General features: G+C 28.5%; 1 protein-coding gene across 4 annotated transcripts; it reads left to right on the forward strand.

Annotated features, from left to right (window-relative positions):
- Positions 1 to 917: 917 nt before the first annotated feature.
- Positions 918 to 5,007, forward strand: LOC126847901 (uncharacterized). Of its 4 annotated transcripts, XM_050588330.1 has the most exons (6): positions 918 to 1,001; positions 1,082 to 1,111; positions 1,194 to 1,247; positions 1,425 to 1,475; positions 4,169 to 4,261; positions 4,659 to 5,007. In XM_050588330.1, exons 1-6 carry the CDS (start codon positions 998 to 1,000, stop codon positions 4,841 to 4,843), a joined length of 417 nt encoding a protein of 138 aa, XP_050444287.1. In that variant the 5' UTR covers positions 918 to 997; the 3' UTR covers positions 4,844 to 5,007. The 4 variants fall into 4 exon arrangements, with proteins under 4 accessions (XP_050444287.1, XP_050444289.1, XP_050444286.1 ...); XM_050588332.1 differs by lacking the exon at positions 1,425 to 1,475; XM_050588329.1 differs by having other exon boundaries at positions 995 to 1,111.
- Positions 5,008 to 18,534: the final 13,527 nt, after the last annotated feature.

The following is an 18,534-nucleotide window of genomic DNA, read 5'->3' on the forward strand; positions in this document are numbered from 1 at the left end:
AATGAATTTGTTTTAATTTAATAAGTTTACTAAAAATGTACATTTTAATTTGTAATATGATCAGCGCTCTATAAAAATCATTATTTTAAAAATAGTCCAATTAACTGTCAATTGATATGAAATATTATTTGGATTTAATGCTATCAAATAAAAACACTTCAAACATTTCATGTTTTGTAATTCACACTAAGCATAATTTGATGTTAACATTGATGCAAAGCTGAAAAGATATTTTTTTTTCAACGGTGTGTTTTTATTAATTTTTAAAAAAAGTTAAATAAGTTACCCCTTTTCCTTTAAAATCAAGATAACCCTCAAACCTTAAAAGTATGAAGCTCTATAAATTATTTTTAAAAATAATCAAATTAATTCCAAATTTGTATTGACTAATTTATTTTATTTTGACCATTTTATCTGAGAAATACCTCTTAGGTACAATTTCTTATCTACAGATAATCTACATCAAAATATTGGTTTAGTGATTAAAATTAATTATTTTTAAACAAAAACCTTTCTCAGTTTCGCATCGGAACCAATAATTAATAATTGAAGACTATGTCTAATACAAAAGGCTATTATGTTTATTATTTTTTGCAGATAAAAATGAAACATTATTGTGTTTTAATTTTACTCGTTGTTGTAAATGTTTTAGCAGATAAAAAAAGTAATTATTGTTTATTTTATTTTTTACACTACCTACTAGAGGTAATTAAAAATCTAATAGTTAATTTTTTCGCAGTTGAATATAAAAGGGAGCTTGTCAACACAAGTTGGTCATCTTTTTTTTTTTTGCAATCAAATTAACCTTTGACTTTAAATGTTTGCATAGATTTATTTAAATTAATTTATTACAGATAGACAATTGAACGATATAAAAAAACATCGTAGTGGTACGTACACTTATTATTTGAATTTATTTGTTACCTCAACTCATTATTTGTTTATTCTAGCGCATTTGATAACGGTAATTCAAAACTTTGCTCGTGAAGATAAACCGATGGGTAAATATAATTATTACAGTATTTGAAAGTGTTATAGTTAGTTACATACCTCTAATACGTTTGTGTTATGCAAATTTTAGTGAGACTATCGTATATGTTTGCTGCACCGGGTAATATTTTTTCTCAAATATATGGACGTGTCTGAACATAGTTGTTTGATATAAGTATATAATTTTCTCGTTTAAATTTCAGCAAAGGCAATTGATATGGATGAACGCAATGAAAACTACAATAAAATACTGCAGCGTAATTACATTACTTTACAATTGCTTGAACATTTTAAATTTAGAATCATTACATAGAAATGCATGCACAATTTATATAAATTCAGATTTTTGTTATGTACCTACATATGTACTTCTATTTTAAGGAAAAGTGTACAAAAATGTTGTAAAAATTAATAAATATTTTTTTTAATTTTAGAATGCATAAATTCCCAGAATGAATTTCAAAAAGAAATAAACACCCAGTTAGGTAATTAATATAGTAATTTGTTAAAATAAAAATTTCAAAAATGATTTTTAAGCAAAATCTATGAAAATTTGATTTGGGTTCTTAAAGATTTATGTTTTTTTACTAGAAGTTTCGATGATGGTTCGAAGTATAATCATTGTTCAAATGCTTAATAACTAGTCTAAATAAATGTAGTTTTAGATACTATTATAGTTAAAACATATAACTGGTTTTCATTTACTGTACAAATATTTAATATTTTCGTTACAGGTGTCTCTGTTTCTGAAAAAGGTAATTACGTTAACCACAAAACATAACCCTAAGTTTTTTTATTGTAATTAAATGATTGTGCGTTATTTGTTATTAGGTAAAATACTATTCTTAATCTGAAATATGTTAGCCAAATATGTGTTAATAGATTTATAGGTCCTCCATAACTTCATTCCAAAGCATAATATAGATACAATTGCTAGTTACGTTTTAATTATTCATTTCATATTTCATTACCAATATATTTTGAGTTTTTCTTGTATTTTGAAAAATTTTTCAAATTTTTTTGACATTACTACCGCGTTAGCGTTATGAGTTTTGACCGTCAGTCAAGTCTTATATACACCGTCCAATAGCAGAAAGTGAATTTTAACAAGAACCATCATTATTTACTTGCTGCTATCCATTTGCTTGTTACATTTTAAGATAGTGTCGACCTATTATTATTAAATAACCCCGGTTATTAAGTTGTATATTTTATTTATATTTATGCTAATTTTTTTTTTTGAAACTTTTTTTATAGCTTAACTCATTATTTGTTTTTACTAGGTCTAGTACGTACAGCAATGAGATGTTTGCCTTGTACAAGTGTATCGATTGGTAGTTATTATAATTATATGAATCATAAATATATATATATTTTTTTTATTTATTATATTTTAATTGTTTCAACATAATCTTGTTTTTACAATATATTACTTAATAAGTTACATAATTAGGTAGGCATAATAGAGTAATAAAATAATTTATAAATTATTTTAATTTAGCAAATTGTACATAAATTATGAGTTGTTTTAATTAGGTCATTAATCTGATGATACCGATGATGAAGATGACGATGGTGATTCTGGAGGTAGTAAGATATCTTGTGGGAGACGTGGCTTTAGTCGGCGGTTTTTGGTTCTTTTCCCAATTTTGAAGTGAAGGGCTCTTCTATTGTGTTTAGTTTCGAATGAAATTTTTTAAATTGTTCATTTATCCATGTGGTTAGGTATGGTATTCTAGTGTCGTTGTGGAGTTGTGTGTTTCGCATATACCATGGGGCTTTAAGAGCTATTCTGAGAAATTTGTTTTGTATCGTTTGTAATTTTGTAATTTTTGTTTGGGATGCGGCTGCCCATATAGGGCATGCATATGTTATTAAAGGTCTTATTATTGAAGTGTATATTAGTAGTGAGCATTTGATCTGAAGTGTAGAGCTGTAATTAATTAGGGGGTATAAGATTTTCAATCGTGTGTAGGCTTGGTTTAATTTTTTATTTATGTGCATTTTCCATGTTAATTTTTCATCAAGGTAAACTCCAAGATATTTAATTGATTGATCTTTATTGATCCATAATATAGGCTGATTTTCGATTTTTAATTGAGGTGGATTTGTATATCTCTTTAAGGTAAATATTTTCGCTTCGCTCTTAGTTGGGTTAAGAGCGAGTTTGCATTTTGTAAACCAGTCTGAAATTTGGTCCAAAGAAATTTGTAGATCTGATATTGAGTTTTCGAGATTTTTATGTTGTGTTATGATAACAGTATCGTCTGCGTACATGGCTAATTGGCATTTTTGTGGAACTGGGATATCATAGCAATAAATATTAAACGAGGTGGGGCCAAGGACTGACCCCTGTGGGACCCCTGCTTTTGTCGGGTGTTCTTCAGAGGTATCAGTATCTATTCTTACTTTAAACGTACGGTTTGTGATAAATGATGATATTATATTATATAGATAGGTTGGCAGTTTTAGTTTTGTTAATTTGGACATGAGGCCTTGGTGCCAGACCTTGTCGAAGGCCTGTGCAACGTCAAGAAAGGCAGTGGTTGTGTATTTTTTATTTTCAAATCCAACTACTATTATTTCTGAGATTCGCTGTAGTTGATGACAAGTGGAGTGGTGAGGTTTGAAGCCGAATTGGTGAAGTGGAATAATTTTTAGGTACGGTTTCAATCTGTGTAGCAGTATCCTTTCTAATAGTTTGGAGAGGGTAGGTAATCAACTAATAGGTCTATAGCTATCTGGTGAACTGTTTGGTTTTCCAGGCTTGTGAATTAAAATCATAAATATAAAGCTTAAAAAAAACCGTAAAAAAATGAAGCGTTTAATTATCTCTATGCAAAATAACCAGTGATAAATCTTTGCTTAGCGACAATGCTGAATATTATTCTTACGTTATATTTTTTTAATTGTAAAAAGTAAAAGAAATTGTTCAACGGCATATGTGAAACAAACTGTAATATTATTTAAAAAAACATATTGCTTAGGGAAGTAGTAATTGTTTACAAGGCATATAATTTTTAAATAAGTACATAAGTATAGGAAAATTACTTACAACTAGTTCATTATAAGAACAGTTTAACAACAACTTAATTGTACTACATTAATAACATGAGCAATTATATATTATTCTTATAAACTATTTTTTTAACACACGGTTTTTTATTAAATTATACAGATACATTTGACTCGATTAGCTTTTTAAAACTTGAACAAGAGAGAAAACAACTAATTCGCATTGCTGTACAACTATCTATCGGTGTTACACAAAGTAAGTATTACATCAAATTGCAATATTTTAATTTATGTTATACTATAATATATATATACAGGGTGTTCCACAATGATTCGACGACAAATTAAATAACTTTTGTACTAGTGAATATATTTAAGATTTTTTTTTTATTAATTTATACTCATTAGCGCTATAAGCACCGCGTTTTTTATTGCACTTAACTATTTTACTTTCAATATAGCCAGTTTATTAAGAATATTTTGCTGGTCGATAACCAGCTTTGGATAATAACTTTTTAAGTTACTAAAGGTTAAATGGTATGATGGGAGGTGGAGTGCGGTAGAGTAAGCGCGTAGAGCTATTTTTATCAGCATATAAGACTAATAAGTTAAAAATTGGCAAATTTTTGAATATACCTTTTTTATTTTTAAAGGTCCCGACAGTAAAGATAAAGACAATTTTGAAATGATATGTCGATTGAAGGGTGTGTACAGAAGTATATTACACCCAAATGAGTTTATAGTAGAAGCTAAAGTTAATAATGGTAATAAGTGTCATCTAACTGGTATAGACAACAAATTACACGAAGTCAGTGTCTTTGGGCTTGACCTATCATAAACACATCATTAATAAAGTAAAAAGATTTCACTTGCTTTTCAGTTATTTAAATTTAGATCACGAATCTTATTGTTAACTTATTCAAAATTATAAAGAACTATTGTTATTATATTTAAATTATTATTCCAAACCTCACTTGTATCCAAATTATCAAATTTTATGTATGTTATAATAAACCGTTTTACTCATGATTATAAACTCATTTGTTGCTTTTTATCTGTACACAAATTCGATTCTAAGTGGTTTTGAAAATAGGTTTATATCTTTATACTGATTGTCAAGAAATAATATACCGAATAGTAGAAATTCAGTTGTAAAAGAAAAAAAATGTTATCAATAATAGTACTTATGTGTAACTAAATGTGTAGGTATTTAGTAAAAATTGACTTTTATTTCAATTAAGTTGCGTTTGTTACCAGTTGATTGTAGTTGTATCAGTAAGATGACAATGGACACAGATAGGAAAATTAAATGTATTTTTATGGAAACTCACAATTTCGAAATAAAGTCAAGCATTACAGCATTTAAACTTTCTTTTAACCTAAATGAACTTACCGAATAAATCATGTTATATTAACAAAATATTTTAGCATATTTATCTTGTTTAATATAAAACAAGTTTAGTAAATAAAAAATAAATTTCATTATGTACTTGAAAAAAAAAATTGTATTATAATTTTTATATAATACTTAAAAATGTGTAAATAAAATAACTAGTCCGATTCACTCGACTTTTACTTTTTTTTATTTTCTGTTAATCTTTAGTGGTCGTATAGAGAAAAGTGTTACCTATATTAACACTTCCGAGGAAATCATTCCAAAGGGGTTAAGGGCATTTTTATTTCTCTAGTATAAAATAATTCTTCATTAATTTAATAGAAAATAACGTAGTTTTATAAAGTTTCTTACTCATGAATACGTTATTAGTATATAAAATACCTTGTAAAAACACACAAATGTTTTCATTTTTCTTACTGTCTTATTTTTTAAGTTTCGTATCGATGTGAACAACAAACGAGTACACTGTGTACACAAAACACTTTTCTGAATCAATACATAACCGCATAGACAGTTTTGCAAATTCGGATTTTAGCACACAATAATGCGTTGAAAAATAACACAATTTTTTGTAGTCGCTCAACATTAAACTCCATTCAGGTTATGTTACCTCTAACACTAAGTGTCTAAATGATCATTGTTAAAGAACCGTATCACCTGAATATTTACATAGACCTTTAATAAAGGTAGAAAAATAAGAGGAGGAGGAATAGATTAGATTGTTCAAGAATTTTTTTGTTGTGAAAATAAAAGTTCCCGAGTGATTCCCAGTGTACGGTTGTTGTGTGCGGGTACTGAACCGGCTGCAGTAGGGCTTAAGACAAAAAAAAAAGTAATAATAATAATAACCGACTTTAACCGCTTTGCCGAAATTTTGAGTCGCTAAAGTGTCGACCCAAAAAATAATAACAAACACACAGATGTCGCACAATAACCGTCATTAGTGCTGTTGTTGTATTAACACATTTCGCCCGTTTTCGGGGTCTTCATTGACATTAAAAACATTTTCAGTGGCATTTTTTTTTGTTCATCCCCAGACAAAACCGACACGTGGGCTCAAGTCATGTGTGGTTTATATTCCCCTTGGCCAGCAGCTGACGGCCGCACCGGGTACGGTTTATAATTATTATTGTATCCAATGACCTGCACGCCGTTGTGTTTTGTTGCATCCCAATGTTATTCCCAGCCCAATCCTCTGCTCGCAATAACCAATAATGGTTTTATTTTATTACCCACTGGTCAGGGTGATTCGTTCGACGCAAGCCACTAAATTCCTTTTGAAACAATTTTAATTTTGTAATTTGTCCTATTAAGAACATTGTTATTTTGATATACTATGAAAATACTAATCTGGGAAGATACTAACATTTGTAATTACATTTTTACAACAAGAACAATTTGCTGAAATTTAAAAAGCTACACTCCAAACTGGTTATTGACCAGTCAACATTTTTTAATAAATTATTAATAAAGTTTCAATGATCTGGAATTAGATGAAAACATTTAAATATATTCTCTATTACAATTATTACCATTGTCCATTTACTGTAATTCTAAGGATCCGATTTAATCAAAATCGGATAATTGCCTTTGTTAAATTTTTATAAGAGTGTTCTTCGATGCTTCGAGCAGATAAGGTACTGTTTTCACAATGATTGAATGACTAATTTACAACGAAGAAATCTATTTATTTCTCACACAGACCATATATTGTCAATTAATACTAAATTAATATTATTTACTTATCTAATAAGTTCAGTAAACATGCCTCCTAAAGTAAAATGTAAACAGCTTTTCGTATAGTTCATATTGAAGCATATAGATACTTACTATTGTGATTCAATTCAATTTTTTTTTTTTTGCCATCGCACCATTAAGAGTTAATATTGAATATATATTCAAATATTCGCCGTTAGTTTTTTTTTGTTTTTTTTTATCGTTAAGCTTTTATCGCCGACTATCTATCGCAGATAGATAGATATCTATCTGCACTGTACATCTTCATCTCGATCACGGGAGATGACAAACGAAAAGAAAAGACCATTATTAAGAATCTAAAGGGGTCGCGACGGAAAAGTATAATCACTTAATCACTTTCGGGTTTGCAATGAAGTTTTTCTACGGTGGACGTTATGTGCTAATATTTATCCTGCTCAAAGCAATACTCTGCCAATAGCGATAAAATCCAAAAGAATGCAGTCGAGCATGGCGGAGACAGAGCATATTGGGATGTAAGAAGTAACACTCGGATCTACAGGAATTATAACGACTGAAAGTCATTAAATCAGTGTCACATAAACAGTTAAAACAATTTTTCCCATATCTGTTGGCTGTGTTACTTCACTCTCACGTGTTGCACATGCCTAGTTTCAGCGAATTTCCGTAGTAGCATACCAGATGAGATTGGATACTTTCTAATATATAATAATTATTGCAATGCAAACGGCGTTAATGCAAGTACCGAGAGTACAGCCAATGATTACACACCGAGTTCGTGTAGACCACAAATAACCCCAAATTCGGCGAGCAGCATAATATGTTAAATTAAAAATCACAAATGATCCTTTACACAGATTTTGTTCAACGGTGAATGGTACGGCGCGTTTCGCAACCGCGACCATAATAATTAGCGGATGATTAATTATAGCGTTATTGATTTTACATTAACTACTCTATATACTATTCACGCTATAACAGTATCCATTATGCGAACGGCCGTTTTGTGGAAAATCGTCAAAAGCAATTTGTTTTGTACAATATAATAATATAATATATGTATAACTCACACAACGGTTTGTGGCTGTAGAACGCATTAGTTAATAAATCCTAAACAAACGCTGCCACTGACTCTATTAGTATGCAATAGTACAGGAATCGCTTTTGCCTTTTTTGCTTTTCGCTATTTTAATTATTAACATAGTATTATATATTTGTATGTACACGATATAGTGGCAAACATCTGCAAAGATAGCTACCACGGCGTGTAATGAAACAAATTAATTTAAAAAAGACCAACCAAAATAAACATTTCATTAAGCTACATGAAATGTATATGACCAACCGGCAGGCACGCACAAAGTATGTTGTATAAAGCAAAAAAAATGACCGGACTGAAATCAAACAAACATAGTATTATGTTACCCGCAAATACTATAATTTATTTAAAATTAAACCACTTAAAATTCCATCTATTGAAGCAACGAAAACGTTGCAGTGTTATTTATGGGCACGCAAAGCAAATTTAATTAAAAATTTACCAACCAGAAAGACTAGGAAATTTTAAAAAAGCTAGTAACGTTGACAAACATGGTTGCTATTAGACAATTCGAATCGTCGTGAAACGTTGTAAACGATTAATATTTAAATAATTGAAAACCAATCGTTTTTGTCATGGATGTGTCTTTTGGCTGGGGGTCAATAAGAAAATCTGTGCATCACGCTGAACGTTACCGTAGAACATATGTGCTTGTAGCGCAATCTAGCGGTTGATAAATAATCATCTGATAAGAGATGAGAGATAAGATAAAAGAGATAAGAGATTAGGTACTCTAGCGGTTGTAAGTGATTATTTATTAGAGATAAGAGATTGGGTACTCCAAAAAAGGTACTCCTAATTAGGTTATAATGATATAAGGATATATAAAGATAAAAGGATATTAGATATATTAGGATATATTAGGATATATTAGGATATATAAGGATATATTAGGATACATTAGGATATGTTAGGATATACATAAGGATAGTCGAATGAATTTGTTAGTTAGGCACTTACTTTCCTGGCGAACCACGAAAATTGATTTATGAGAAATGTTAAATATTGATACTGCAATTTGGTTTTTATCACCGAACACCATGTTGATGGAGATATGCGATTACCTAGTACGTTTAAGCCATGCCAACGTCCTAGGCCGGGAAATACTTCACAGCCCGTATTATCATTATTATTATTATTATTTAGTTCAGTACAAGCTACAAAAGCTCGTTTCGCGTGCAAATGTTTGGCTTTTTGTACTCGGGTGGCGCTTATCTCTCCAATAACAATTGTCGATCAATCACTATCGTCATCATCATTGTCGGCCGATATAATGCAGTGTATGTACACAAAAACCGTGTACATTATACTATTATGCACGCCGGCGTGTGTTGTGTATAACACACAAACACACACGCACGGGTATAATATTAATAGTAGCTAGTATATTATACTTTATTGTTATGTATATATGGCCGCGTTTGACGTGACTGATCGATGGAACTCGTCTGAATAATAACGGCAGGTCCCGGCGATTAATAAAATATACACAAACACCTGTTCGGTTGTACACGACCACGACTAAGCCGGGGTGGATGTTATTTATTATTTTCCGGCAAAACTGCCATTAAACGAGCTTTACCGCGGTTGACGTGTGTTCAGACATTTCCCGGAACAATAATTATTATTGCAATATGATACTACATTAGCTGCGACGTCTTAGTCATCGCGTTCCCGAACCAAGTATAGGTAAATCTTCCCGACACGCAGGTGGCAGCTGTACAAAATCAATCATCGAATATCTTGACACGTTTTTGTTTCACGCCATAAGTCTATTACATACATTTTCAATATATTTATCCTCCGGTAGACTATTGGTTCGTTGACCACGCGTTTATCCACGTTTCACATCGGAGCATCGTGCTCTCTCTCTCTCTCTCTCTCATCAGGCAGCTAATTCAGAGTTTCTCTGAAATGACAATGGAATAATTTTACCGCGGGTTCCTTTGCGCTCGACATCATGTCACATCGTATAAAGCCTATAAAACCCATAACCAAACAATCCAAAATCACTCGGCAGCTCGACCATTATTATAATCGACTGTAGTGAGATAATTACTTTAATGCGATTGGATTTCACCAGAAAACACATTAATAATATGAACATTACCGACAATGAAGTTACGCCAACGTTTTAGTATCGATATTTCGTTTGAAGTTCAAGCTGTCTTCTATTGAAAGAAAATAAGGCACTGTGCGACCGGATAATAAAGTCAAATGACAAGAATAGAACACAGTAAAGGCGGTTTAAGCTTCGCTGTATCGATTGGACTCGTTCGTGCGACGACGAGGGACAAAAAAAAAAAGACACCTACGGCGCTTTGGTCTAATGAGTTCCTGAAAAATATACTGCAACGGGGTTGACATTTTTTTCCTATATTTTTTTTGTCGACCTCTTTTCTTACATACTGTACACGCCTCGCCATTGTTAATTGAATTCACCTGCCAGTCTGAGAATGCTCGGGGACATTCGAGTAATTGTCGCAGGCAATTCCGTCCGCCGTAACGACAGCCAGAATTATTAACCACAAAAAAAGGAAAAAATTCCACAAAAAAACTAGACACGTTGAAAGTGAATTCCCGAACCCGTTGTTAAAGCCTATGGACGGTCGGGAAATATACACGCATGTTCCTGGCATGAGGTCACGTTAATCCGTGCTAAGTCTGAATGAGGGAAAAAAAAGTTTTAAAAAAAGACAACTAATATAAGCTATAAAGATTGGTGGTTGAGACATAGGGCTTAAATGGATTAGATTAAGCCAATAAATGGGTTGAATGAAAAAAATCAAGAAACTATTTTCAAAATATTTTCTCACAGAATCAAATTTGTACAATCCGATAAAAATCAACAAACGAGTTTATAATCGTAAACATTTATTACATGATACATTAAATTTGACAATTTGGATAAAAATACGATTTGGAACAATTATTTTTATATAATAACTATAGTATTGCATACTTTTTAATAAGTTAACTCTAAGATTCCCAGTCTAAATTATAATAACAGCTTCCAAGTGAATACTTTTCACTATATTAATGATGGTTATTTTCTAAGCTAAATCACAAACTTTCATTGTGTAACGTGCCCCAAAGCAGGCATTGTTTCCTTACTTTTGTCTATAGATATAAATAGGCATTTGCGATCACCATAGCATTTAATTTTTATTACATACGATTCCGGGTGTACTATACTTGCGTGGAATCTTATTAGCCGACAATTCTGGTGAATATCTTCGAAATCTTTATCGACGTTATAGTCTAAAAAATTAAAAAAGCTTTATTTAAACATTTTCCAAACTTAACTTACTAGATATTGCATTTATTTATTGTGTAAGCCATAACTAACGCTCGTGTATAAACACAATATACAAATTGTCCGTATTTAACAGCCATGACTTTCTCAGTCAATGACTTTTTCAAATGGAGATAAAATGACCGGACACACTTTTATATCATAATCTATTATTCATAAAAATTCTATAAAATGCACCTTAAAAAAGCAAACCGTAGTTTGTTTCATAATTAAATTCATTAAAAACATACAGACTTTTATATTAAAAATAAAAAATTGGAAATGGAAAATGACGTTTTGCCTTGTTGAATATAACTTTGTAGTAGATTGTATGAGTTTTATTTTAAGAAAAATATATGGAAATGGTAGAAAAATATTATATATTTACAATTGACCACTTTATAGTCATCTTGTATTAAGTTGTTTGATAAAAAATAGGTTATTTTCTTGGTATATTGTTGTAAATAAATGTAAGTGGTGGATAAATGTATTATATATTTACAATTGACCAATTTAGTCATCACTTATTAGGATAATTGATATGAAATAGGTTATATTGTTGTAGATTATTACCTCATACAGTTCTTGTGAAAAAAGAGGTGTTGAAATGTGTTGTTAATTGACGATCACAAAAAGTTCATTGGGCATTAAAGAAAAATAACCAAAATAAACAATTAAACAACAACCTAAAATTGAATACACCAGTCAACAACCACTTTCCATAGTTGTCATATTTAGTTTTGTTACTTGAGCAGTAAAAAAAAAAACCAAAAATGTGTTATTGTCTATGTTAATTAAATAGAAACGAATAGGTGCCTTCAGACAAGAGGTAAATTCAAAATGATGCGAAGAAATTAACATTTCTATTCTGCCATTTAAAGTTCTGGGAACTTTCAAGTTCATCTGAACCATTTTTCAGAATATGTCTATTTTATAAAATATAAATGTGAATATTACAATTTAATATAACACTTACGTGCTATGTACTGGAGCATTTTTTTTTGTAACTTTTCCAGTTAACTCTCTTCTGGCTTTTCCAAGTTCTAACAATTCGCGGTCTTTAAAATCTGTAAAAAACAAAAAATTACCGTGTTCATGACAAAAATATAACACATAAAAAAAATGTATTGCTCGTGTTATTAATAGAGTACATAATACATTCAATGTAATTTGTTTGTTCAACTTTCCTTATGATGAACTGGTAGGTAGTAATTTGTCTATACTTGAAACTGAAATAGGTTTATGAGGAGCATAATGAGAAGTTTCATTCAAGGAGTCAGTAGTTGTTGATATTCGAAATAGATATTAAAAAAAACTAACAGACTTGTAAATATTTATTGTTAAAACTAAGTATATGCCTTTTAATACTCACTGCTTTTAAGTCCAGAGCAAATGGGTCTTTTAAATTATAGTACTATTTGTTTTGTGATTGTTTCACGTATACCATTGACATGAACAATTTTTTTTGTCAGTTAAAAAAAATATAGTGTAAGAACTAAGCATACACGGTATTGTTGTATGATATATCGCTGATAAATTTTTATAGAGGTAAATCAATGCTGAACTTTTTTATATTAATTCCAATACTGTTATATACGTTTTTTTATTTATGTTTTGTATAATTATTCTAATTACCTATTGATGCAAACCCTAATTTATTCTTGAAAGTGTGCAATAAACCTAGAATAAAAAAAACAATTATTTTAGAAAGTTTCAAATAATACAATAAGAAAATTAAATAAATATAAAATATGCAACTTAATAATCGTTATTATTTAATAACTAATGTTGACACCAAATTAACTGTTTGCTGTTGAACAGTGTATATCATATAAGACTTGATTTATGGTCAAAACGCTCCTGAAAACCTTCTGGAGCAAATTTATCAAGAAACATGAAAAATGTTTTAGTGTATATTTAAATGATAATATTTTTATAATTAAAACGTAATAAAATATTATAATCTATTATTAGCACTTTGTTCTGCTTTTGTATGAAGTTATGAAGAACCTAAACACCTATAAGCAAACAATTTTTTTTATTTATTTAAAATTTAGAATATTATTTTAAAGACAATAACAATAAATGTACAGTTATTAAGTCACACAATTAAATCTTTGGGTTATTTGTGATTAATTGATAAAGGCGTATTTACTTTTTTTAGGGCCTATAACAAAAATATTGCAAAATTATACAGTTGATCAAACCAGTTTTTATATTTTATCTATTACATTATTTAACTGAGTTTATTTAAACTAATTATTGTAACCTATAAATATTTACATATTTTTGGCTAAAATATTTCAAATTGAGAACATTATTTTGAAGCCAATAACAAAAAATAAATAATCATTAACTCATATAATTAGGGCTATTTACGATTAACAAATAAATGCGTAGTTACTTTTCTCTTCTTCATCGGAATAATTTATGTCTGTAAAAAAACTTAAATAATTATATAATAAACAAAAAACAGTTTTTATTTTTTATCTATAACTGTATTTAAAACTGAGTTTATTAAGACAAAATATTAGGACCTAAAATATTGACGTCAATCTGACTAATATATTTCAAATTTAGAATATTATTTTATGTCAAAAACAAAAAATTATTATTAATTAACTTATACAATTAAGTCTTAGGGTTATGCACGATTAACAAATAAATGCGTAATTACATTGTTTTTCCCCGTCAAAACTTCCATAATCAGAACTGTCATCCGAAGTTTCAACATCTGTAAAGAAAATTGTAATAATTATATAATAAACAAGAACCAGTTTTTATATTTCATCTATAACAGTATCTAAATCAAGTTTATTTAGATTTTAGACTAAATATTTGGATCTATAAATATTGACATAAATCTGATAAATACATTTCAAATTTAGAATATTGTTTTGAAGTTAACAATAAACAAATGAACAATCATTAATTTACGCGATTAAATCTTTGGGTTATTTGGGATAAACAATTGCGTAATTACTTTTCTTTTGATCATCATACATTTCAATATCTGTAAAAATAAAATAAATAATTATACAATAAACAAAAACCAGTTTTTATATTTTATTTATAAAAGTATTTAAAACTGAGTTTATTTAGACTAAATATTAGGATCTATAAATATTGACGTCAATCTGACTAATATTTTTCAAATAATTTAGAATACTATTTTATGTCAAAAACAAAAAATTATTATTAATTAACTTATACAATTACGTCTTAGGGTTATGTACGATTAACAAATAAATGCCGAATTACTTTTCTTTGACCTATCGGAAATTTCATCAGAACTTTCATCATCAAAGCTGTCATCAGAATTTTCAATATCTGTAAAAAGTATTGTAATAATTATAAAATAAACAAAAACCAGTTTTATATTTTATCTAGGTATAACAGTATCTAAAACTGTATTTAAACTAAATATTAGGACCTAATAAAAAATCAATAATCATTAAGTCACGCAATTAAGACTTAGGACTATTAGGATCTAATAAATAAATGCGAAGTTATAATCACTTTTTTCTTCAATTTCAGGAACAGGGATACCTGTAACAATAATATTAAATAATTTTACAGTAAATAAAAACCATTAATATATTTTATCTATAATATTATCTAAAACTGAGTTTATTTAGACTAATTACTAAACATTTTAATAATTATATTTCGAATAACCATCAAAACATTTGGCAAAAAACATATTACTAAAAGACTGAACTCAAATTGTTTATTTTGAAATTATGATATTTACCTAAGACCATGGTTATTGTTCTTTGCAATTCAGTTTGGTAACACATGCATACTAAAATTGAAAAAAAAAGTTATTAATTCAATGTACATAATGACATCTTTTCATTGAAGTACATCATAAATCTCAATTTATAAAAATTATGCATCTATGACTTAATATAAATTAATATGAGTTACTACTCCTGAGTCCTTTTTTAACGAGTGCCACCTCTGAAAACGAGAACATTATACTTTTTATGTAATAAAAATATATTCAAATACGTCCATACATTTGAGAAATATGATTACCTGGTGCAGCAAACATTATAGCCATTTTCCCTGAAATTGACATAATATAAAGGGATTAGTTAATGATATTGGCTGTAGTTTTTTATTGTAGACAATGGTATCATCATCAATTCGGAAGGAATGTAGGTATGGCTCTATTACATAACATAGAGTGAAACTCTGAACAAAACCTCTGAAGTGAAGCAAGTGCCATACTTCCTTAGAAGATAATAAAATGATAAGATATTATGCGTTGTCACTTAAGATAAGATAAATTTAGATTGATAAATTTAGATTGTATTTCACTATCAACTCATACTGTTTTCTAAGCTAAAATTGTTTTTTTTTATCATACAGAGTGATAATTTAATTGGGAACCACTCAATACCTCATAGGGCTTAATAAAAAATTGTAATGATTTTTCTCATGGTGGGATCTCAATTTTTACCAATTTTTTTTTTTGTTATATCGAAATGCACGCAGATGACAAACCCTACTATACTCCACCTTTTCACCTGCCTTAAACTCGAAACTTCAATAACTCCAAAAATAGTTATATGTATGCGTTGTAAGTTTCAAAAGTTGACAAAAAAATAATTAGTTTGAAATGGAAATAGTAACATACAAATTTGTGAAAAATTAAGATCACATTACATCAAAACACTTAAAAATCAATTATTAATTAAGCCCATTGAGATATTGAGTATTCACGATAAAATGACCATCTTGTATAGTATTATTATAATTACCCATCAATGTTTTTTCACGAATAAATTTTCTGATTACCTCATGCAATCTCTCTAGAATAAACAAATAATTGGTTGAGCTATAAAGTCGGTTATAATAATAAGTATTTTATTGAAACATTTTTACACTTATTAGGCTCAGTAGTCACCGTCTATAGGTAAGTGTGCTCTAAGTATGTGCCAGTATATTATTTTAAAACTCATACCTCCTGCTTGCTCGAGTTGTTTGTCTAAACCAAATATATTAAAATAAGTTTTTGCCAATATTTAAACTTAAAGTTAAATTTATATGATAACAAAAACCACTGACTTGTTTTGGCCATCTGAATCTTATAGTCCGCTGTAAAAAAAGTTAATTATTGTATTTTTTTTTTAAATTTTTAATTCCCTCGAGTAGGTGAATGTAAACATAAAAAACATAATAATTACTTATGTCAACTGCTAAAACAGTAACAACGGCGAATGTTATTAAAAAACAAAAATGTTTCATTTTTATCTGCAGGCTGATAAAAGTCTGTAAATAAGAACTCGTACTAGAGAGATACTTTCCTAGATAAAAAGGTCTAAATTAAAAAAAAATCACACCTTGTTACTGAATATAGAAAAAATATCATAATAATTAAAAGTTGTACGAATAAACATTGAGTCTAAGAATTGAAATCTTAATTATTTTGTTGATTTTATTACTGTAACAACGGTAATGGATTATTTTAGATTTTTGTCGCATTTGAAACGTATTTGAACCTGGTGGAACCCTAAGCAATACTGCATCTAATGAATATTTCTTACAAATTTTTAACAATTTTGACTATATTTATAAAATAAAAAAATGATAATTGCAGAGGCTAATCAAATTAAAAACATTTAAATTATATATTTTGTGAACTTATATAAAAAAAAAAATTTGTATTTGCTTTTGTCACAAAGGTGTATATCCCATTTCATCCTAATCTTAAACATGGTTATTTTTATAAAATATATATTTCATTAAAATATAAAACTCAATAAAGCCTTTAAAGTATTGATCTTAAAATTTTAAATAGAAAAACAAAATCAAATTATGGCAATAATTAAAATATGTGATGTAAACATTTTTTTTTCAACTACTATTAGCTACTCAAATATTTATTTCAAAGTTTAGTTATAATGTGAAGTGTATTAGAAAAATTGATTATAATTTATAAATAATGTAGATAATGGCCTATTTTTAGAAACATAATTTGTTGTCATTGTTTTTAGTTTATCCAAAAAAAATACACGGTAACTTCGAACGTAAGTATTTGAAAATATGAGTTAATAATAAATTATAAAAATTAGTATTCGATACTAACAAAAAAAATTACAGTGGAGGTTCTTTTAATACTTTTATCAAAAAAATTAAAAGATGCAACATTTTTAAAAGATTAAAAATAAATAAACAATAAAAACAAAATGTAATTCAAGCCCTGCATTTTAGGTTCCATTTCTAATCAATAGACACGCTACACGAATTAAACGGTAACACATTCTGTACTATATTAGCAATGAAATTAACCAAGCGGTAAAGAGTTTATCTCAAATCTAAACACGAAATTAAAAAATATAGACAGTTAGAAAAATATAATAAAATGTATTAAAAAACTTACTAGTAATCTTTGAAATTATGCTAGAACTCTTGCGAACTTCTATGTTAAAACAACAGTTTTGGATTCCACTTGTTGGCCACTTGTTAACCAAAACAGTTAAATCTGAACAAGTTATTCAGTATGCAAATATATTTTATTACGTTTACTTGTTTGTACAAATGTGCAGCAAAGTTGAAACTCTGGTTTTTGTAGCTATTTGTTTTACAATTGTTCATAAACAACGATGGGCATTATACAGTACATATTACTTTTGACTATAAACAAAATACAAGATACGGGTATCCCTGATATTGCAAGAATTATAGCATATAACTATTTTGTACATAAAATAATAAAACACAATTTTTCATAGGACGGAGGCCTCAAAAAAATCTAAAGATTTAATAAAAAAAAAATATATAGAATTATAATGTTTACGTATGATGTGAGAATTATAATAAAACCATGTTTTAAGGATTAACTTAAAAAGTGTATTAAAGTGACTGTTGTAAAAATATTTTGGTTTAAAAAAAAAAACTATAGTTATTATATTAGTTAAACCTTATAAAAAGGCATAACAGATTTGGCAAAGTTGTTTTAATTTGTCACAGTATAACATATTGACATTTATTAAGAATAATGGATCCAAATCT

Source organism: Adelges cooleyi, unplaced genomic scaffold, assembly GCF_023614345.1.
Source record: "Adelges cooleyi isolate 19-005CV unplaced genomic scaffold, UGA_ACOO_1.1 ACOO_flye_CR_arks_rails_tigmint_CR_PRNA_13, whole genome shotgun sequence".
Classification (NCBI taxonomy): Eukaryota; Metazoa; Arthropoda; class Insecta; order Hemiptera; family Adelgidae; genus Adelges; species Adelges cooleyi.